The sequence below is a fragment of the Chaetodon auriga genome, chromosome 3 (assembly GCF_051107435.1).
Source record: "Chaetodon auriga isolate fChaAug3 chromosome 3, fChaAug3.hap1, whole genome shotgun sequence".
Classification (NCBI taxonomy): domain Eukaryota; kingdom Metazoa; phylum Chordata; class Actinopteri; order Chaetodontiformes; family Chaetodontidae; genus Chaetodon; species Chaetodon auriga.
The window spans coordinates 25035345-25058419 of record NC_135076.1 but is presented as its reverse complement, the minus strand read 5'-3'; the positions used below and the strand labels follow the sequence as shown (position 1 = coordinate 25058419).

The window sequence follows — 23075 nt, the reverse complement described above, 5'->3', positions numbered from 1 at the left end:
ACCCAAGGTTGGAAGGACATTGTTCCTATAGGACACACAGACACACACGCACAGAGAATGACCAAGGCTGAGAAAGTATTGTTTTCTTTGCGTAAGACCCAGAGAAAGGAAATGAGAGGTGTACGATACAAAGAAACCGACAAACACGCTCATGGATTATCATGTTTAGGATGAAGAAACAGTGACAAACACAGGAGACTTTCCACATCAGACACAAGATAAAAGTGAAAAAGCAACACAAACCTTAATCTGTGAGTATTTTATTTTATAAAACTAGTTACATTTATGGCAGGTTTAGTAATACACTTTCAATAAAATACTGTAAGTTATATGCATAAAGTAACTGTACAAATGTGACTGTAGAGACTTCGCTCTGATTGATCTGTGAGAACTGCCTCCTTAGCGGGCATTTAGCGTGCCAACAAAATTTCAAAAAGAGAGGGAATGAAAAGAAAAAGAGAGAAAACATTTGCTGATTCAATTATCTAAAAATTCCAGAATCCATTTCCTGCAATGGAGGAAGTGGGTGGATTGCGCCTCAGGAAGTGGGCGTGTCCTCGTATCTCGGCTCCCCAGACCTTTCGCTCGCTGTGTAAACATGATAGCTTTCCTCCGGTTGTCCAAAGAGAGCTGCGCTGACAAACTTATCATACAACCTTCATTTTTCCTAGATGACTTATTAAGGTCTCCCTTGTGAAAATATCTCAGCGGTGACCCGTGCTGCTCTACTGCAAGTGTTGTCATTGTTCCTAAAAGTGTGAAACCTGTGGGACGTGAACAAATGCTGGACAGTGAAAAGACTCGGGGTTGAAAATGTGGGGTCAGACAGGTGGCGTGCTGTAGCGGATCTCCACATTGAATTTGTCAGGGGTCTTGGGCAGCGGAGGCTTCTTCAGCATGTTGTGCTTCATGATCACCTCCTCGTTAGCGTAGATTGGGGTGTCCGTGTCGTCAGAGTGGTACCCTGACTGGTATCCGCTCGTCTGATTGGACGACTCCGAGGCCAGAGACTCTTTACTCTTACAGCGCAGCAGCTGGCTGCAGAGAGAAAACAGGGAATTAGAATTAAAACAAGTCAAGGAATTGAGTTATTATGAGAGTAATAGAGGGCAAAAAGTAATGTGGGTTATATGCTGATGCGCAGTCGTCACCTGAAGTTGGGCGTAGTTGACAGCTGTCGATTCAAACCCTTCACCTCCTCTGGAGAGAAGCCCATACCGCTGTCTGTGTGACCCTCCTGTAGAAGTGGCAAAAACTGAAGTGAACACTGGTGGTTGGTGCCATAGAGAGAAACACTAGGACGAATTCATTTTCTTCAGTTTGCAGAGAATGGGGCTGAAATGATATGTTCTTATTTTTGTTCATCCTCACATCTGGGAACATGTGTTTTGTGACTGTGCAGACACTCACCATGACGCTGCTGTGCGCCACAGGGATGTCCTCGAACGTCTTCACGCTGAGGGGCCGACTGCACCTCTCACCCTGCTGGGACGGTCTGCACAGAGGAGACAAGTGATTGAACCAGATTCACCTCTGAGGATTTCACCTTTTAAAAGTGACAGTGCAGAGTGAGACCGTCGTGCTGACCCAAGAGACGGCGGGTTGTCATAGTGGAGCTGAGCTTCTAAGATTTCCCCGCTTTGGGGTCTGCTGTAGGGGTTCCTGGGGTCAGGGGTCACTGGAGATCCTTCTGCCTCGCTGCCTGCTGTCAGGGGGATGTAGTCCTTCCCATCCTGGAGACAAAGAGAACTCGAATGATATCACATCGAATCCACGCTGCATCAATTAATTCAACACAACTGAGCAGAGATATGAACTTACATCAAAGAACTTTTTTTTTTTTTTAATGATCAATTGAAAAGTGAAAGTAAAGTAATAATTATTTAATAATAATAAAAGTAAACATGGCACAGTAAAAGTCCTATATTCAAAATTTTACTTCAGTAAAGGTACAAAAGTATTACCATCAAAATATACTTAAAGTACCAATAGTAAAATACTACTTTATCAGAATAATGTATATAATATTATTGAATTATGATTATTGATGCATTAATGTGTACATCACTTCAATACTGCAGCTGGTAAATGTGGGAATCATTTTAATCTCTCTCTCTATAGATATATTATTGTATTATATTATTATATTGTATTTAGAAATATATGTATTTGATATATTTTAATTTATATACTGCTGGGTAGTTTCATTTTATTGATACAATAACATCATTTATCTGTTGATTATATTTTGAATTATTGATCTGAATCTGGAAAGTAACTAATAAAATACAATGATAACTAATAGTGGTGGAGTAGAAGTACAAAGTAGAGGAAATCTAAAAACAAGTACCTGTCACTTTAATATTTACTATGATATCAAATGTATTCCAGTCACCACTTGTCCTGCGCTGCAATCAGCTTTTTCCTGATGTAATTTGTTTGTCAGCCATGTTTTTTTACTTCACCTTCAGGTAATTACTTCCTAAATTTCCCGGCATGACTTGGCAATGCTCAGCGAATGGGTGTGAACTGAATCAGCTGTGTGTGATTTGGATATGCACAGAACACTGACAGCCATAACAATAGCAAAATGAGGGCAGAGATCGAGAGATACTGGCAGGGAACTAGTTTATCTGCCTCCTGTGTGATTGATTTCCCTGTTGAAAGTTGAAAGAACTTCAGTTTCGGTCTCAGTCACAACTGAGAGCTTAAATGTTTTCTGTTGTTAAACAGCTGTGATTAAACGAGCTAATCTCCGAAGTTATTCATGGATGCAGAAGACATTTGTGTTGACCCAAACAGACCTGCTGAGCGCTGGCCTGCAGCAGGTTGCCCAGATGTTCAACCAGCTCTGCAAATGTTGGCCTGTCTGTGGGACGATCCAGCCAGCAGTCCAACATGGTCTGGTATCTATGAACAAACATAAATTCACAGTAAGACACTGGAGCCATTTACAATTCTGTGATATGCTTAGATTTCCTCCTCACATCTCAGTGGTGGCGTATTCTGGGGGTCTCATCCTGGTGCCCTCCTTAAGCCTCCTGCAGAAAGACTCGTCAATGCAAACACCCGGATAGGGAGAAGCCCCTGCGGGAGATATGACAGAAAGAAGTGATATTGGAGGTATGCAGTGGTGATTATTTGTCTGGTGTTATGTGTACAAGTGGTAAGCAGGCTCACCCAGAGAAAAGATCTCCCAGAGAAGGACCCCAAACGACCAAACATCGCTTTGTGTGGTGTACACCCGATCGAAGATGGTCTCAGGAGCCATCCACTTCAGAGGGAGACGTGCCTGTAGCAAGATGGTGTAAGTTTCACTGCCTTACAGACCTTAAAAGTGTGTGGTTGATCATCTAATTGTCAGTTTGACGGACTCACATCTCCCTTGCGGACATAGTCGGGGTCTTTGTAGACATCTCTAGCGAGGCCAAAGTCGCAGATCTTCACCACATTGTTCTCTGAAAGCAGGATGTTTCTGGCTGCCAGATCTCTGTGGATACACTGCGAAGCAAACAGAAATAGACGCACATTCACACACAAAGAGTAATTGTTATTTCCATTGCTGGATGTCTACATGCATCCACACAGATGTTTCACCTTGCGGGACGACAGAAACTCCATGCCTTTGGCCACCTGGAAGCTGTAGCTTATCAGGTCCTCCATGGTCAGATGGTCATCGTCTGAGCTCTCTGTGGTCACATGAAGTGTTTTTACAATCATCAATGTGAGCTCTGAACAACATTAGAGGAAGCAGAGAACTGGTGCATGAGTGAAAGCTGGATTGCGAGTCATCTTCATCACCTTCCTGGGAGTCTACGATGCTGCCTGAAGCCTTGTCTCCAGCACTGGAGCAGACAGCCGTTCCTGTGCAGATGTCCAGCTGGGCGATCTTCCCCAGTCCCAGATCTCCTTCGGTTACATCCTCCTCTGCAGACGCCCACCTCTGGCTATCCACCCGCTTCCTCTGTTGACCAAAACACAGACATCAGCAAAGAAAGAAACTTGGAATAATGAGAATATTTCACTCAGGTTGCAGGGTTTTTTTGTATGGACCACAACATCAGCCACATTAGCTGAAATCTGTGCAATGGAACTGGGGTGCATTACTGTGTTATGACCTGCGGTCAATGGCATGACTGTGTGCAGCGGTCAAACCACATCAGAGGGTCGGCTGCAGTTTATTGGCTGCATGAGGGTCACACATCATTTACCTTGTATGGGCTGTACTCTCCACGCTTGCTCTTCAGGTAGCTGGAGAGGTTTCCATGTTTACAGTACTCCACAATCACCATGAGTGGGCCTGCAGAGTAGAAGAGCGAAGAGGATCAAAGTGAGAGGGATCAAAGTACTCATAACTTTACATTACAGGACCACAGAGGACATCTAGAGGCCGATTTAATGAGAGGTGTGAGGCATATTAGAGAGAAAGGAAAAGAAATACCAGCCACCTCAAATAAACACAGATAAGTTAGTGTTTGAAGTGTAATTACGTCAAAGAACGCTCGTTAAGTTCCATCACCAGCTCTCATAAAGAGGAAAATTACTCAGGAAAACAAAAGGGGACAAAGTAAATGACAACTTGCCTCCAGGCTTCGTGCAGGCGCCCAGCAGGTTGACGACATTCAGATGATGACCGATGTGAATGAGGATTTTCAGCTCTGACATCAAGGCGCGGTACTCGCTGGATGTGGCTCCCTCTGTAACACAGAGAGATCAGTTTAACCGTGTGTGTTTGAGGGTTATGTGTCCTGTCTGTTTGCATGTGCGTGGATGGAGAAACAAGGGAGGACAAAATACGAACCCTTCAGCATCTTGACTGCCACAGTGGTGCATGTGGTTGCTTTCTCGATGCCAAAGGCGGCTGCTTCGACCACCTGACCAAACGCTCCTCGTCCCAGTGGGTCACCTTTAAAGCACAACGTCTGTCATGAAGCCACACTTGCATGTGCTTGATGGCAGTGTCAGTCTGACTGAAATATCTAAACAACTATTCATTCTCGATCAACAGAGGAGGAATCCCACTGACTTCGGTGATCCCCTTCCTCCCGGGCCGCTATGATGCTAAGACTTGTGGTTTGGTGGTCAACAGCTTTTGGATGGATTGCCATGACACACGTTTATGTCCTCTGCTGACTTTGGTGATCCCCCAATTTTCCCTCTAGTGCCATCACCAGGTAAAAATTTGACTTTGTCAAATACATTTTGGTTTGGATTGGTTCATGAATTAAATCAGCTGTGCTTTGTGTTTACTGCGAATTAGCATTTGCAAATATTAGCATTTTAACACACTAGATAGTGAACATGGTCAGCATTACACCTGATAAATATTAGCACGTTAGAATCGTCATTGTAAACATGTTAGCTGGCATTAGCATTTAGCTCAAAACACCCTGTGTTTGGCTACAGAATAATTACACTTTTCAACATAGCAAGACGAAGAACTAAGAGCTAAGAGCTAGGCCGTACTTTTAGGGACAGTGGTGATTGCACTCAATGCTACACCAGTATACTGAGATGCTCATAATGACAATGCTAACATGCTGGGACCCTGCTGAGCTGGGACCCTCAGCAGGGATTCAGTTCTTTGCTCAAGGACACTTCAGTATTCTCTGGATTGAATCGTAGCCGTGTCTCACCAAGCTTCAGTCTGTCCCGAGGGAACTCCCATTTGTTAGCATCATACGTGAGCCTTTCACACTGCTCGTCCATGGGCATGTCCTCTGAGTCCAGGATCATGGACAGGTAGCCCGTCTTCAGATCCCCACCATTTGGCTGAAACAGTGTAAAAGAGAACATGTGTGAATCACTGGTCACTGTTTGTCTCAGTTCTTCTCTTTTAATACAGTTAAACTGCGCAGTAGGTTTGCAGTGGCTCTGGTGCCCCTCCAGTGAAAGGGGCCCGATCTGTGCCGCGGGTCTACGTGACTTACGGGAGCAGAGAGGGGCCTTGTTGTTCCTGGACACAAAGGACAGCGGCCACCAAGAGCCAGACCAGTCACTTCTAATCAGTCATACACCCCCGCAGTGTGTGTGCTTGTGCTTGTGTGTATTTTAGCTTTAAACCAGTTTTTTTTTTTTTTAATTCATTGTCAGCTCCCCTGTGTGTAACTGGAGGGAAAATCCAAGGAAGGAAAAGTGTGGCATAGAGAGGATGAGGATGAGGAAGTTCTTACTCTCTTTCTTCCACGGATGACAAAGACGATCAGCAACCAGAAAAACATGGCGATGACCACTGACCCAATAGGAACAATCAGTTCCACATTAGTCTTTTCCTCTGCGCCTAGAATAAACACAACAACATGAGTCGCAGGAGTATTCACAAACAACCTTATAATAAGATGTATCAAATAACAGATCATGCAAGCAATTTGACAAATCTGGACCCCAAAACGTGGGACAGTCATAGGAATGTTGTTTATAATTTTGGTGGCGTGCCTTGGCAGCATTGCATGAAGTTCAGACAGGTTTGTTATTGTCTTTGGCATGTCCACATGTGTATATGTGTGTCTGTGTTTGGGTTGGAGGAAGGAGACTGCTGGAATCTGGGCTGTAAGCAAACTGATATTTTATCTAGTCATAACAAATGGTCAGGACTCCGCACGGACAACTAGTGCCAAAGACAACTTGGAAAAGGCCTATCAGAGCCATAGTATGTGTAACTACGAGCTGTAATGAACCGTCTCTCTCCGCTACAATTCAGCTGAGGGGCTGTGCGAAAATGAATAGGGGATCAGAAAAGGGAGGGTTGTGTGTGTTTTCTTTTCAAGGGAGTGGAGTCTAAATTTTTTGGATCATTTTAGGGGGTATTTTAACTTTTTCTCATCCCATATTCAATCTTCCCTTATGAAATGTATCACAAAATAGCTCTAATTTTGAAGAAACATGCGCAGCCATGTGACTCAGGCATGATGTAAGTGATTTGGCATCTCATCTCATCAGGTTATAGTATATAATATAGGATTCAGACACCCCAGTAACTTTCAGAAAGTCTTCTCCCTCAGTGTTGCTCTTTAAACTCACTCACATACAGAGATTTTCTTGTTCGTCTCCTCTACCCTCCCTCGTTAGCAGGGCTGGCGCCTCAGCTGAGACCTACTGTAACTGGGTCTGCATTCTGCTGGCGAGGACCGGGTCACGTAGACCCTGGTTCTAGTTAGCGCATTTGTTTGTTTGTCACTGTGTCTCTGTGATCAGGACAGAAAAGGGTGAACGGCGGAGCAGAGGCTGGAGCTGGGGCAGGGCTGGCCTCTCCCTTTGTCCTGCAGTCTCCTCATTGTTTTGGATTTAGAAACTCCCAGGAGGATGTGTGCTAACTGGGCCAACTTCCTGTCATGAGGAAGCAAAGTTATTCTTATTCTACGTCTTTGATATCAAAATGTCGTATGTGTGATGTGAATTGGTGAAACCTTGAGGACAGATATAACTACAGGGGCTTTGTGAGAATTGTGGGTCCTGCCAAGAGGTCAAGGCTAAACTCTGAACTATGAATAATTTATTCTTTACTATCAGCCATGGATTGATGACTGAAGAGGGGGTGGGGACCTACGGGGAGAGCATGGCCCCTGTGCCAGATCCTTTTTTTTCAAATCCACACTAATCTAGTAAATGATTAGAGAGATGCAAAACTACAACAAAGAGACACAAAATGACCGCAAAGAGTGGCAACGTCACTACAAAGGGACAAAAGACATACAAACACGTTCAAAAAACATAAAACAAGAGCCATGAGAAGCAAAAAGACAAAAAAAAGGGAGACAAAACAAGCACAAAGACGTGCAAAAAAGCTACAAGGGGACACAGAACAACCAAAACGAAACACAAACAACTACAAAGAGACACAAAATGTCTTTCAGTCTGGGGGTCTTCCTCCAATGCAAAAGGGGTGGGGGGCCTTTTGTATGTCTGTGCCCAGGGGCCCATATGTCTGAAAACACAACCTCATTCTACACTGTAGTATTTCAGTTTAGCAGTTACTGACCTTCAGTCGTCAAAAAGGCCTGTGATGTGTCGCAGCCACGGCTGTTACAGGCGGTGCAGGTGTAGCGGCCGCTGTCCTCCTTCTTCACCCGCTGAATTGTCAGAATGTGGTTGTGCTGGCTCAGAAGCACACCTGTAAACGAACCACGTTGAGGGTTTTTATTTGCGTTTAACAAGTTACTAATTGCCTTTTAAGAGTTTTCGCTGAGAAGCCATGCGCGTCTCACCTGAGCCCTCCACCACAGTGTGGTTGTTTTTGGTCCACACCACCGTTGGTTTTGGCATCCCAGCTGCATCACAGTGCAGCGTGATCGTTGCGCTCACGTTAGCTTTTTGATCTGTTAAGTTATTGAGTATCCTTGCAGCCTCAAGACCTAAAATCAGAATCAAACAATATTCATTTCAAAAACACTAAAAAGTGACAAAATCTCAATCAAATGCCTTACTTTTAATACTTGCAGATTAATATATTCTTCATATTTCTTATTGTGTTATTGTATATTCTTCATTATCCTAATATTAACACATTCTTCCTGGTATAAAGACGGTGACACTTGTCTTTAGAGAAGCCGTTGAATGTGAAATAATGCACTGCACAAACCTGTGAGATTTATGCCACTGATATTGAAATTAGGCTTTTGCGTTGTAAATGGTCATGAATGGCAAAATAAGGGAACTGTACGTTTTTCTCACTTTTGAGAGAAAGGCGGCGTAGCAGGCAGGTTCTCTCCTGCGTCTTGATGTTCTCCACCTGACAGGCATACAGACCCTCATCCTGCCGGGAAGCATTGGGCAGCGGCAGCTCCAGGGTCATGTTGGTGCCCTGCAGGCTGGACCGCACCCCGTGCGACAGGGGCCTCCGCTGCAGCGTCAGGGAGCGACAGGGCTGCACCAACACCGTCTGCTCTGACTCGGAGATGTTGGCCACACGGAACCAGGCAAGGTTGCCGTAGATCAGCCTGTCTGCCTTACAGCGCAGAACCACATGGTCCTCCTCTAAGGGCTCATTGGACGGAGACACGCTCACCTCAAGGCCACCTACAAGACACAGTTGGACACATGGACAAGACTTAGAGGAACTTTAGGATCTGCTCACCCGTCTGCCTGTTTTCCTTTTCTTTTCTCTTCTTGGTATTTGTCTGTCTGTCTGCTCCCTTGTCTGTCTGAGTCTGGGCGTGGTCTCCTCCGCTCTCTGCTGTCTCTTGCCTAATCACCTGCAAACCTGCTGCACATCAGGCTCATCAGGCCAGCAGTATATAAGTCCGGCTTTCTTCACCTCTGGTTGCCAGTTTGTCCTGATTCCTCCTGTGTCAAGCATGTTTTCTATTGGACTATTGTTAACAGTTGAATCTGGCCTATTTCTCCAGTACTGAGCTTATGTTGGATTTTGTTTCGCTTTTTGGCTTTTGGACTTCCCTTCATGCGTTCTTTCTTTCAGTGCCTGCCAGGCACGTCCATTGTCCCGCTCTGCCTCTACCCCTAGTTGTGTTTTCCTGTTCGGCTCACCAAGAGTTGGCCTTTAGTTAAAAAGACTTGTTAAATAAAACCCTCATTCTGTCTACCGGTCTGCATCATTGCGTCCAGTAACTTTGCAAAGCGTACGCTCAACAGACCTGAGATGTTATCATGATCGCAGAAAGAGTGTGCATGAGACAGGAATGAAGACTTACGCGTCACATGGAAGAAGATGATGCGTGAGTCCTCTCCCACTTTGTTGGCAGCCATGCATCTGTAGAGCGCATGGGTCTCAGCTTTCTGAATCTTCAAAGAGCTCATGATTTTCTGTCAATAATTGCACATTAAACATAGTCAAAATGCAACATCCACTGTTTGATCCTCATGGCGGTGGACTGCAGGGTTAATGGGATGTAATGAGGAGGAATATTTACCGTTTGGGCGTGATCGGTGTCAGTCATGATTCGTTCTACAGGGTGGTAACCAGTGCTGTTGCTGATGTCTCTCCAGCCTGTACACTTTGCCAGTTCTGCTTCAGACTCAACCAGCCCAGACCTGTTGGGCAAAAGGAGATAGAAATATGCTTTTTTAAGACTTTCCTCGCAGAGACACTGAAGCACCATTCGCTCATGCCAGTATGGCGGAAGAAAACATGTTGACACTTAGAAATGACACACAAATGGAGAACTATTACGGTCATGATTTGTTTTTCATATGTTCCTTTTTCTTTTTCTGTTTTTGCTGTGTTACGCAATTCTCTTTTTTTAAGCCGTCAGTCCAAATTAAGACACACAGGAAATCTTTGCTGAGTATTTTCTCAAATAAAATCGGGTGCGTGATAACGGGGGAAAGAAAGCGCACGAGAGGAGGCGCAGCTTCAGCAGGAAAAAGCGCTCTTTCTGACAGAGAGCATGACAGGAACAACAGGAAACATAGCTCAGGCCTGAGGAAGAGCTCTGATGTGCAGGCAGAAGATAAGGAACCTGCTGATGGTCTGCACACACGCCTCCTCCTTTCTATCAACACTCACAGAATCACTGCATACCTGAGGCTGACGTGCCTGTTCGTGTCAGTAACAGCTGATCCAGAGAGGCACACAGCTTGCAGTAAAAATCTTTGATTGTACAAAAATTAGTAAACACATTCCGAGAGAATAATTGCCGTCCGTCTAAAAATGGAAATTGTGAATCACATCCTCTGATCTGCATCAGGTCAGAGTGCTTTCTCATTGTCTCTTCTCTTGTTTTTGTCAACATCACGAAAGCAGCTATTTCTCTCCTGAGTCAACAACCTGTTGACAATGACTGACTGAGAACACTGTGTGCAGACACAAAAGGAAGCTCGCTCTCCTTCTCTCAAACACGCTGAAGAAAGGGGACGTACTGGAAGGCCTCTGGACAGTCCTCTTTGGACATCCACTGCCACTCGATCTGTGCAGGGGTGGGAAATCCGCGAGCGGTGCACCTCAGGGTGGGGCTGCTGCCGTACGGGTACACATCAGTGTCCACCGCCACCTCCTTCTCAATAATATGAGGAGGCACTGCAGGAGAAGACATCGAGATTCATCAACACGCTCTCTTGAGCAACAAGACAAGCAAAGAAGAGGAAGAATAGAGAATACGTGCCATTGACCAGCAGCTGGAAAGAGCGTCTCTGTTCCTCTCTGGTGATCTTATTGCTCAGGATGATTGTGTAATTCCCTGCATCCATTTCTGTGACTCCACGGATGATGAGGGCATCGCTTTTCTGTTTAATCCTGTAATCATCCTTCAGTGGCAGGCCATTTTTCAGCCTGGGCAGACAGAGGAGAGAAAAGTTACAAAAGTAATCTGTAACAGTAAGTATCTGGGTGTAAAAAGGTAAAAAGGAGACTTAATTCTGTCTTCAGTAGATGGACTTTAACTTTTTAGCCTCATGCCAAAGCTGCATACTGCACTTAATTTCCCCAATGTGGGATCAATAAAGTTATATCTTATCTTATAGACTGATAGACAAACTGCTGCAAGTTTTTCTTCTGCTGTGAACGCACCACTTAAAGTTGGGCTCCGGGTAGGCTGAGTACTTGACAGGGATCAGTGTGGGTGACTGACCTCCCACGTTTACCTCCCAAACCTTCGTCCACGGCTCTTTCATATCGATGAAAGGCTTTTCTGGAAACACAAGGGGAAAAAAAACACAATAAATTCAAGATAAAATTGAAAAATGAAAGCTTTATTGTCAAAGTGCTGAGAGACGTGTTGTTATCCGGCTCATCAACTTCAATCGTTGTGAAATACACACTAAGACTAAATATGACTGTTCAACCTCACATGAGCAAACACAAACCCCAGCTTGAACTTTAATGATTCAGTGGGAGCTACAGAGCCCTGAAACAGACAAAAAGTTTGTAAAATGTCTGCAGACAAGTCACAAACATAACTGAACACTTCAATAACTAATGTTTTTCATTATATATTTAAATGGACTGTAACACAAAATCTAGATTTTCTTTAACCTCCATTCAGTTGGTAAAAGTAAAATTTATTTTAGTCGTCAGTTTATCTTTCACTGTGTCCACATGCTCTTTTCAGCTAGGTAGCTAGCTACCGTGCTAGCTTACCGCTGACTGAAACGCTGGACCAATCACTGCTGTGGACACACATGAACCCGCCCACCTCATTATCATATAAGCATTGTGTGGGGAAAGCAGGAAAACAGGTAGATGATTAAACTGTGCCAAGACCAAAAATGAGCACAAAGGACTTGAAAATAAAATGAGCTGAGCGAACACAAGACATCCTGAACGTCTCCAGTTTTTATCCAACATGGTTTTACTCAGAGGACATGATGTGTTTCTGCATCATGTTTTCAGTGCACCTACCATACACTTTGAGATATGCCGAGGCACTTTTCTCCATCAGCCCACTAGATGCAGTGCAGGTGTATTCTCCGGTGTGATCAACCGTCACGTTCTCCACGATGAGCGTGTTGGACAGTTCCAGAGAGTTCCACAGCTTCTTCTTGTGGGGTGTTGCGTGGGTGGGCCTCGAACCGTTCACTGAGGTCTGACACAACACGTCAGAAAGTGCAAAAACAGACAGTTTCAGCATCAAAAACACACCAGGTCACCTTTGCACTTGGTGTAGAGATAAACTGAAGCATTCCTGAAAGCAGGAAGTGAGAAACATGAGCAAGGACGAGCAGGAAGTGAGATGCAGCATGTTTGATATTTCAGTGTAAAACAGGCCGATTGAAGCCTGTCACGAGTTCATTGAAAGTGTGCGCGCTTGTTAACCATCACAGAGGAAGAGCAGGAAAGCCTCGGGCACTGACCAGGGCCTGACCAGAGTGCGTCCAGTTGAACTCGATGCCCACGTTGAGCTCGGTGGTGGCGGTGCAGCTGAGCACCAGCCGCTCCCCCACAGACAGCCTCACTTGCGTGGGGGTCAGGCTGAGCTCATAGATCTTGTATCCTGCGGAAAAGGGAGGGAAGACCCGGGATCAGTTGACGGCCTATTGTTCTCCCGAGACTGCAGACTCGCTCTCTCTGCACCTACTGTCCCTTCTGTCCCCCACTTTCACTCACTATCAGTCCCTCTGTCTCTCTCTCTCACACACACACACACAAGCAAAATCCTGCATTTAGACATAGTTTGTCTATTATGTTTCCACAAGTTTGACTCATACAGCTTTTAATGTGTAGTGTGAATCTTTTATCTTACCCACAACAGCAACAATGTAGAGCGGGGACTTAAATGTCTCATTTCCGATGCGAGTCTGGCAGGACACGACGCCGGCATAGCTGATCAGGTAACTGGGAACGGTGAAACCCGTCCTGGCGTCCCACAGAGAATCCTTCCCATCAGGGTGAAGCTCCTTATTTGGATACTTCTGACAAACAGAGAAATTTATTGATTTTGAACACAGAATTTGGAAAAAAAAAAAAAAAAAAAAAACTCATCAACACCAGGACATTGTACTCATGAGCACCCTTATCTGATTGTGTAAATGCAATGGTGTTACTTTTTAAAACACCACATTAGGTAAAAGAGCTGAGTAAACTGATATGGAGCTGTCAGTGACAGGATGCTGTTAATACAGGAACTGACTTCACCACTGAGAATGAATTTCTCTGCAGCTTGAAACCACATTTCTCAGAAATTTGTGTAATTTCCCCTGATGAAGAGATTGGTCATCAGGAGGAGTAAAACTTGAAAACAGCTGTACGTCTGTGTGATCTGTGGCTCTGGAGAAGCTTCCTAAAGTCTGACAAATGTTAGATCTCATGTTTATGGAGCTTGACCTGCAGGAGGGACAAAAATCTGAATGGATTTATGGAAATGAAAACACATCATGACCCTTTAAAATTAGATGTGGCATTTTGTCCTTCGTCTTCTGGGAGTTAACAACACTTCAAGTTTCAGAAACAAACGACTTGCAGAGAACAGAAACAACTCGTCCTTACAGTGTGGAGCGTGACGTTGAGATTCTCCACCGAGCCTCTGCATGGTATCACCACCCTCTCTCCTTCACGGATGAACACCACCTCGTATTCTTTCTCAGACGGCACAAATGGCACCTTGTAATCTAAAACCAGATCAAATACACCAACATCAGATTGGATTTAGAAAGCTAATCAACAATTTCAACAATTCAGTCCATTTCCTGACGCACGTTTGGCATGAAGGTCTTCTGTACGTCACAATAAAACACAACAAAATAAGGTCAGAATGAGATATACCGTGGACGAACACATAAGCCGCTGCTGCCGTCTTGCCATCTTCGACTTTCAGGTCTCTGTAGGAGCACTGGTACTGTCCAGTCTCGTTGACAGTGGCGTTGGTTATCTGCAGCGTTGTGCAGAAGAGTCCTGATCCACTGCAGTCACTGGTGGAGAAGCGGGTGCTCGTAGGAGGGGTCGTCCACCTCAGGTACTGCCGACCCCTGCCCGATCCACACAATTATAAAAATTACATTCGAACACTGTAGTGTGAAGGAGTAAACTGATGGACTGAATTCAGTGAGGTATGTTTTTACATACCTGCATGTTAGCTCCAGGTTGTCAGATTTGTTCATCCTGTGGACGCCATAGATGTTCAGCGTTGGTGGATCAGGCATGAAGCGCAGTTCAATGGCTGCAGGAATAAACAACACACGTCAGTCAGATTAACGGCAAACACAGTCGGCAGTGATGACATCACTAAAAAATAACAGCTCCAAGGAGGAGTCAGAGGTCACTTCACTGTTGTTTCCAAAAGCACACACAGGGTGGTACTTAAAATGTTTCAGTGGAAATTAAACCAGGTCAAACGCTCAAGGTAGAAACTGAAAGTACAATACAGAAAAAAAAAAAAAAAACAGTTTTGTAACTGGCTCTCTGGCTACTCGGGGGCCATTTTTTTCCACTGCTGCAGCAAATGGCGGAGCTGTGTCAAAACAGGAAGCAGGGGAAGATGGGCCGGGTCAGGCTCAATAGCCCAGCACAGTGTGGCCTAGGTGGGGTTCCTGTTTCTGAGGATACACGCAGTCCACCACCTCCCTGTGAGGCCCTAAAGCACACACTGAATTGTATGGAAAAAACCACCTCAGGCTGGCCAAGTAGCCATTATACAGATCTGACCCGTGCATTGACATGACAGTCCTTATTCTTAATTAAAACTGGGATTAAGGCTGGTTGAAACTTCTTCTTTGTCAAATCGGAAAATATTTCCCTCCTTTCTCAGCATATCTCTTTGAGTTTGTGTGAGACCACAAATGTGTTGACACACACTACAATACTCGATCATAAACAAATTTATCCTAAACCACAGAAGTACTCAGTGAGTTCATGAACAGTATGTCTGCCCTCATATATCAGATTGACAGAGAAATAAAAACAATCTGGCAGCAATTATCACACAATCCTCCTCCTTAATTTGGTATTTAACTGAAGTCCAAAGTTAAGGAAGAAGATGACTTTTTCAGGAATTCTCTTACCAGCCACACAAGTGATTTCCAGAATAATCCCAAATAGCGGAATGAAGGAAACTGCCGGAGCCATCATCCGACAGAAGACATGGACAGAGTCCTCATGAACCTCCAAAAAAGAAAAAAGAAGAAGAAAACTCCAGCACAGTCACAGTAATCCTACTGGCTCAGCGCTAATCCATTGTCTTCTGATGCTTTACATTCCACTCCAGAGGAAAGTCAGGGAACGTCCTGAGAAGCAGCGGCAGTGGACGGTGATCAGCAGTGTAAAGTGCGGCTGTGTGTGTCCCCATTGAGCTGAGGCTGAGGATGGAGAGACGCGCCTCAGCCGAGCAGCCTGCAGGGGAGGAGCGTCTCTCTGCTGCTGCTGCTGGAACTAAAAACTACCACATGAGACAGGCTGCAGGACCTGCTGGTCGTAGGACGGACAGACGCTGAACTTTGATCAGACTTCTTTGCTTTGAATGTTCAATAGAGGCATAGAGTTAGAAAGATGCTTGTTTACACCTTAAACTTGACACCACCTTTGAGTACATGATCATTACTAGACCTATAAATGCCTAAAAACCAATTATGAGTAGTTTAAGAAGTACTCAGGATTTTTCATTTAGGTAAAAAGTAGCAATAGCACCGTATAGAAATACTCTGTTTCACAGTTTAACTAAAGTAAAAGTACAGAAGTATCACATTACAGGATACCTTAAGTACCAAAAGTGAAAATATTCAATATGCAGAATGGCCCACTTCACAATAACTTATATTAAGTTTATGTTTTTGGATTATAACTATTGATTCATTATCACTTTTATGTTGCAGCTGGTGATGGCAGGGCTCCTTGTTCGTTTAATTAATAATAATATGCTAGAAATTATTAAAAATAAATGTATTATTTGTTGATTATATTTAATTTTATTAAATAACATGCAACTAAAGGACAAGTGCAAAGTTCAGTACCTGCATCCAAATCATTCCATATTCATTTAAACCTGTAATTTTAGGAACCTTGCCCTAAAAGAAATTGAAAGAAAAGCTGCTTAGTTTTAATGTTTCATTGCATTTTTTGTCATTTCTGAATATGAAAAAATGAATATATTGCACGAACCTCAAGGTTGGTGGCTCAGTTAATTTTAACATCATTTAATTTAAACCAGCACTCGTTCAGAAAGAGAAAACAGATCATGTCTGATGATGTTTGTCACAGGAACTTGCTGAATGTGTTTCACCTGACGAGGAGGTGCAGGTTTGTGTTTCGATGCTGGCGTGGATCCAGGAGGGTGAAGGGGGATGATGGGGTGTTATGTTACACGCTACATCCACATGTTTCCTGCCCTGGTCACTTCTACAGGGACCCCCTGCCCACTAAACCGCCTACCCTCCTCCTAACCAACACTTCCTGGAGGGCGCTCCACGCCGAGTGCACCTCTGGAAGAAGAGCTGGAAACTGAAAACATTTTCCATTTTTCTATCACGCTTTTGTTTTCCACATTCAGCATGAGGGGATTGCTTTGAACACCGGCCCATTCGAAGACAAACATAAAAGAAGGTTTTTAAAGGAAAGACTGTGCGAGGAAACGTTTGAAGCTGTGTGCAACATGATATTTTGTATTCAGGATTTTTCTACAATTTGGTCTTAATGTGTTTTGTCTCTGCTCAATACTACAAATTAGAGGAAAGGAAAGTTGCTCTCTGCTCACTGAATTCAAAAAACAATCAAAATCACATTTGAAACCAACTCTTATTCAACAGTCTTCACAAGCAAAAAGCTGCAAATTGTCTTGGCGCTGCTTCTGTTTATGCTCTGAGATCACAAGAGGGATTTCAAAGGTCGCTGTCCCACAATTCAACACAGAAAGAACGGGCATGGAGAGAGAGAGAGACGGGGGGGGGGGGGGGATTGAGACAAAAAAGGAGAGCACAGCACAGATGCATTCTGGGCAGAGGAGAAGTACACACAAGTCAGCTGAAACAAGAGGAAAAGTGACTTATACATGACCGATGTATAAATCAAAGTCAAAACAAATGCATTAACTTATGATTTATGACATATGTACGAATACCCGGACGGCAACAAAGAACCGACAAAGAACAAAACCCACACAAGTCGGAGCTAACAGCGTTTAAGAGGATATTCGTAAAGCTCAGAAGTTTGCCTATCGATTAATTATTATTTAATATAATGAAGAAAAAGGAGACAGTAAGTGTTGTATCTACAAACATAAAATAAAATGTCCTAAAAGCAAAAACAATACATTTTAAATGTCAAAAACACAACCTGAATATCAGGAAATAGCAAATGATGAGTTGATTTATGGATTAGTCAATGAAATCTATTCATATTTTGATCATTTTTAACTAGTTAGAATAGTTAGTAAAGCTTCACAACTTTGCCAGATTGGAAGCTTTTATTATTATCTTTGTTCTAATTACCAGAAATCAAACAGTTTTCAGGCTGCTGCCAACCAGCACATTAAAGCCAAGACAGTTGATCTAAAGTGCTTTACAAAGCAGAGAAATACAGAACCAAAGAAAAGAGAGGACGAGAAAAAAATGACAATAAAAATCACGTCAATGACGATACAGACTGCAAACACCCACAGACAGGAAACACAGGAGCTGGTTAGTTGAATTTTGGCTCCTGAAAGCATCAACAGAGAAAAGTCTACAGACAGAGGAAGACCTGGGTTTCGGGGGTTAACAGGAGCCTCTGGTCTGAGGTCTCAGCTGTTTTGTGTGAGGACAGGAGCTGCGAAATGTGCGCAGGGAAAAGCCATTTAATGCTTTGTAGATAAACAGCAGGATATGTGAGCTCACAATGACACACTTATCAACGTCCTTTCTGCTTTTCTGCTGCCGTGTCTCTGAGTTTTGTTACAGGAACAATAAAACATTGGAGGTTTGCCAGATTACGCAGAAGCTTCTGGACACACCAGACGCTCCAGTGTGTAAGAAATAAAAGGGAGAGAATGGAGTCAACAGTCTCTGTGTCGCATTTGTGCTTCTCCTCAGTCTTTTGGGCTCTTTTCCTTCAGACTGTGCCTCAATCTGTACATACTGGTTTGAATTTTCTGCAACACAAATCTTATTTTATGGTGTTTCATGGTGCCCACTGACCACCAGTTTGACTGCAATCTTCAGGGGCCCGGTGAGGGTCCAGCTCTTGGCAGACTGAAAAAGAGGAGGACACTGAGGACAGGGGAGGGAGGGGAGCAGGAAACAGTCCACACTTCCTCAGACAGGATACTGCGCTCCTCTAAGAGGCATCCTGGACTCTAATGCCTCAAAGGCCTTTCACAAAAACACACTTCTTTTCCTTTGACACATTGCTGCATTGTGGAGAGGAGGAACACGCAGGCGACTCGTGAACCTGTGAGAAGAAAACTCAGCACAAACTGAGCTTGAATGAAGCACCGGGGCCTCGAGGTCAGACGTGATGTTTGCTAACACTGTCCAGCAGATCAAAGTGTGATGAACTGCTGCAGATTTTCAACCCAGTGAGCTGCTTTGAACAATCACATAAAACACAAACACCTGCTACGTCTCAGAGGGAAACGCTTTCTTTTCAGCACACATTGACTTGTAGTTAACAGGATACAGAACAGATAAACTGTAAGGTTCAATACATTGATCTATATCTAACTACCTGACGCCATTAACATGCAGCTCAAGCTAATAAATCAGTAATAATAATAATAAGACATCAGATTTAAAAGTTCACTGGTTGCAGCTCCTCAAACATGAATATATCGGAGAAAAAAATGGACAGTTTTTAGTTTATTTCAAAGGGACGGTGCATATTAATGAACACCAATGTAAATATGCCAGAATTAGCCAGGATGCTGCTTTGAATATTATTTTATTTTTCATTTACTTTTCCATTGTTTTAATAGACAATGTATATTTTACATCTGACTGGATGGTTCATGCTTTCATGTTGGCTCCACTTGTTGCTCTAATGCCAATATCTGCTCACATTTATCCACGCAGTTTCTAAGTTGTGTATTTCTCTCAACTGTGCAATAACACTATTTATTATCCATATTGGCAGCTGTATTTTTTATAAATTGTATATATTGTGCATATACATAAACCCAGTATTTCTCAAGCGAAATAGTACTGTCTCAAGTACAACAGTATTCTCAAGTACAATACAATACATGTCATGTCAGCAATTAGTTTTCTCTCTCTCTCTCTCTCTCTCTCTCTCTCTCTCTCTCTCAATAAGACTACTAGAAACAGTACTTCTCTACAGCAGTAGGATTATTTGGCATTTACTATTTTTATAATCTGTAAAATGTACATATACACAGTTGTTTTTTCTATTCCATGTTTTGTAAACTTTTATATTTTTATTTTTTGACTTCTTATGCCACTGTGCCTGCTTTTTGTAACCTGCTGGCTGCAACGATTAACTTTCCCCGGTGTGGGATCAATAAAGTCCTATTTTAAATCTCCTATGCGGTGAGATTCAGGTGCTGCCACCTGCTGTATCGTTTTCCAGCACTGATTACTCACTCTAAAGACAAAGTTAAACGCTATTCTCATTGGCACTGATTAAAACGTTTCACACAATTACCTGGCAAATTATTACATTTTTGCGATTATTACGAATTTCCTGGCGTTTCCTGCCTTCGCGTGTCACCCGGAACCTCTGCGACCGGTTTCCGACGGGCTCTTTTCTGTGTTGCACAAAACACTGTCGGCGACCTGCGGAGCGGGAAGACGATGGGGAGTTCAGTCAGCTTGAGCGTTGCTGATGTTTTGTGGGCTTTTCTGGCTTTGTGTTTCCTTGTAGCTTTCTGCGCACACAAAATCTCAACATACCTGCCGAGAAAATATGAAACAGGCCGTTTGTACGTGTTATTTCAGGATCTTATTCGGTACGGAAAAACCAAACAACACCTCAAACGAGACGAGTGGCTGCGCGTGTTTGACGTCCCCAAAAGGTGACTGTTGTTTAGGAAACACCTCAGCAAACCTGGTAAACTATAATGAATTCGTAACGTATGTGTTTAGTTTATAAATTTGTAATACATTTATTTTATTGTTAGCATCTTAAAAGCTAAAATTAGTTTATGCTAATTTCGTTGAAGGTACACAAAAATCCCAACCTCAGCTTCTGTGTCGTCCTTCAGGTGGTTCTGGCACTTCTACGCCATCTCTGTGGGCTGGAACGGTCTTCTTCTTGGCCTGTACATGAACTTCACGTTTCAGCACCAGTCATACCCATCATGGCTGACTGGAATATTAGACATTTTGGCAGATGTGCCGAGCCCTGACAGTGGAGGTAGGCTGACAGTCACACTGTGTTAAAGCTCTTCCTGTTTGATTCATCCTGGTGCTGGTGTTCATACTGTCTGTAGCCCCACAGCTGTCGACTCTGCTGGTGCAGCTGCTGCTCTGCCTCCACTCCCTCAGGAGGCTGCTGGAGTGCCTGTTCGTCAGCGTTTTCTCTGATGGAGCCATGCATTTGGTGCAGTATGTGTTCGGTCTGGGGTACTACATCGTACTGGGGTTGACGGTGCTCTGCTCGGATCGTCTGGGAAAAGGTTAGACTGAAATCACTCTTCATCGACTATTCACTGGTTCTGTGATATGGAATTTATATTTGTGTTGTTCCTCTTTCAGGTACTGGAGCTCTCCTCTCTCAGCTGAACTGGTTTCATGTAGCAGGAACTGCACTTTTCATTGCAGCCTCACTCATGCAGCATCAATCCATGGTCCTGCTGGCCAGGCTTCGCACGGGGAAGTCAGGTAAGCTTGTGCAGTGGCCTTTGCTTTAAACCAGTGTGTCTGTGTGTCTATACTGCTGCTGACTACTTCCCAAAGTACCACAGTTATTTGATTGTGTAGGTATACTTAAGACAACCACTGATTTCCATCCGCAACATTATGGATCAGTCTGCTCGTGATAGGAAATCCAACACATTTCATATTAAAAGTGAGTTATTGTTGAGGGATTATTCCTGTAAATAGCAGGTTGATTTGAAAAATTGCTATGTCAAAGTAACTTTGACAAAAGTAATGGGATACAACTTAATGTAAACATATGCGCAGTGCATCAAAGCTGCTTTAATTATTTCTTTTTGTGATTGTTTTCTTTTGACTGCAGAACAAGCTGAAAACACAATGCTGACATAGATGACATAGAACTCCTGAGAAATATATGTCTGCTGTTTGGTGCTGGGCAGATAGTGAACAGTGAGATTATCAGAGGTGTGTCTGATGAAAACAGTTGCAGCTGCTGCTGATTCTCTCCAGGTTCATCAGCATGATGAATCAGTTAGACGGGGACTGATGTATTTTCTATTTGCTGTCTTTCTGTGGCGTCTTTCAGGAGCTGTGGAGACGCTGGCTCACAGAGTGCCGAAGGGAGGCTGGTTTGAGCTGGTGTCGTGCCCGCACTACTTTGCTGAACTGCTGATCTACGTCTCACTAAGCTTACTTTTTGGTGGCCTGTCTCACACCTGGTGGCTTGTTGTCCTTTATGTGCTCTTCAACCAGGCACTGGCAGCACAGCTTTGCCACGACCTTTATTTTAGCAAGTATGAGTCCTACCCAAGGCATAGGAAAGCATTTATACCATTTGTGCTGTGAATAGTTTGTGTTTGCATTCCTTACTGGGATCTGAAGGTGAAGGACTAAAAGTCACCTCTCTCAGAGTGTTGATTGACAAGGTGCTCTTGACGAAGTGAAACCGGTCATCAAACAGTTGAATATAGTCGACAGCTCCAAAGTGTGATTGTGAGGCATGGCGGTGCTGCAAAAAGATTCTCCCAAAGCAAAAGTCTCCAGGTGAGAGGTGACCTGTTTCATAGAGACTGATGTGAAGAAATGTGGAATGTCACCACAAAACACAAGATCTTATTTTTGTTATAATAAGGTACATTCATGTAATCATGACACATTTTTGTTATTGTTGTTAGTTATTAGAATAAGAATGTTTTAAATGTTATTTAATAAAAAGAAGATCCCTTAAAAACATTTGGAGGAATCAGGCAAATTGAGGCTTTGACTGAACATTTTTCTTTTTATTGCTTCATATAATGCTCTTTTTCTAACAGCATGCCGGATTATCTTAGTTTTTTCTTAAAACACAATGAACGGGTAAGTTGTAACAACAAAAGAAATGTCATAAGTGTATTGTACACAAGTAATTGTTACAACAAAAATCATCTCATTAATATGAGAAACTGTTTTTCCTCGTGGTGGAAATACAAAACCCTGCTGTTGTGCAAACATGAAGATGTTTTTTAATACTGTGCATATGATTTTCAACAGCAACATAAAATCAACTTTTCTGTTGAAGCCAATAAAAGAAAAATGAGCACAGGAGTGGAATCTGTTTCATGTTTAATTACTTTCTGTATTCTTCAATTATTTTGCTTATATTTTGTGTATGTTTGGGACGGAAGCTAGGATTTAAGGAATCCACTAGATGGCGATGGCACTGATTGTCAACCTTTGAAAAACTGATTTAAATAAATGATAAGATAAACTGAAAGTGTACAGAGCATATGTATTTTTGTATTTATATTTTTAATGTAAAATCACGCCAACGTATTCAGACTTTTACAGTAGTCAGGGGTTCTTGCAACCACTGAATAAACATTTAGCAAGTATATTTATTTGATGTTACTGACAGGAGACTGTCCAATCACTGAGCTCCTCTGTGCCTACGTCATCTAAATCGTAACTTC

General features: G+C 43.3%; 2 protein-coding genes across 3 annotated transcripts; one reads left to right on the top strand and one right to left on the bottom strand.

Annotated features, from left to right (window-relative positions):
- Nucleotides 1–246: 246 nt before the first annotated feature.
- On the bottom strand, nt 247–15744 carry kdr (kinase insert domain receptor (a type III receptor tyrosine kinase)). Of its 2 annotated transcripts, none has more exons than XM_076726742.1 (30): nt 15388–15744; nt 14453–14546; nt 14153–14355; nt 13877–13998; nt 13134–13302; nt 12745–12884; nt 12293–12476; nt 11462–11582; nt 11058–11224; nt 10816–10972; nt 9867–9987; nt 9648–9759; nt 8671–9015; nt 8205–8351; nt 7979–8110; nt 6174–6280; nt 5637–5772; nt 4802–4906; nt 4584–4697; nt 4212–4300; nt 3802–3964; nt 3598–3689; nt 3379–3501; nt 3181–3292; nt 2988–3087; nt 2805–2910; nt 1588–1733; nt 1411–1495; nt 1152–1237; nt 247–1038 (listed from the first exon to the last, which is right to left on the bottom strand). In XM_076726742.1, the coding sequence occupies exons 1-30, from the start codon at nt 15452–15454 to the stop codon at nt 822–824; spliced, it is 4062 nt and encodes a 1353-aa protein (XP_076582857.1). In that variant the 5' UTR covers nt 15455–15744; the 3' UTR covers nt 247–821. The 2 variants fall into 2 exon arrangements, with proteins under 2 accessions (XP_076582857.1, XP_076582858.1); XM_076726743.1 differs by having other exon boundaries at nt 13134–13299; nt 15388–15553.
- A 4332-nt stretch (nt 15745–20076) lies between these two features.
- Nucleotides 20077–22875, top strand: srd5a3 (steroid 5 alpha-reductase 3). The gene is made up of 5 exons (XM_076726317.1): nt 20077–20321; nt 20511–20662; nt 20739–20924; nt 21004–21129; nt 21713–22875. Exons 1-5 carry the CDS (start codon nt 20101–20103, stop codon nt 21970–21972), a joined length of 945 nt encoding a protein of 314 aa, XP_076582432.1. The 5' UTR covers nt 20077–20100; the 3' UTR covers nt 21973–22875.
- Nucleotides 22876–23075: the final 200 nt, after the last annotated feature.

Excerpts from the sequence above, each read along its gene's own strand:
- kdr (XM_076726742.1), bottom strand. The coding sequence starts at position 15,454 with ATGATGGCTCCGGCAGTTTCCTTCATTCCGCTATTTGGGATTATTCTG. Across the intron at positions 12,885-13,133 it reads CTACATTGTTGCTGTTGTGG|GATACAAGATCTATGAGCTC; the intron begins GTAAGATAAAAG and ends CCTTTTCCGCAG. Across the intron at positions 2,911-2,987 it reads GAATACGCCACCACTGAGAT|ATACCAGACCATGTTGGACT; the intron begins GTGAGGAGGAAA and ends GTTTGTTCATAG.
- srd5a3 (XM_076726317.1), top strand. The coding sequence starts at position 20,101 with ATGGGGAGTTCAGTCAGCTTGAGCGTTGCTGATGTTTTGTGGGCTTTT. Across the intron at positions 20,925-21,003 it reads CTCGGATCGTCTGGGAAAAG|GTACTGGAGCTCTCCTCTCT; the intron begins GTTAGACTGAAA and ends TTCCTCTTTCAG. Across the intron at positions 21,130-21,712 it reads GCTTCGCACGGGGAAGTCAG|GAGCTGTGGAGACGCTGGCT; the intron begins GTAAGCTTGTGC and ends GGCGTCTTTCAG.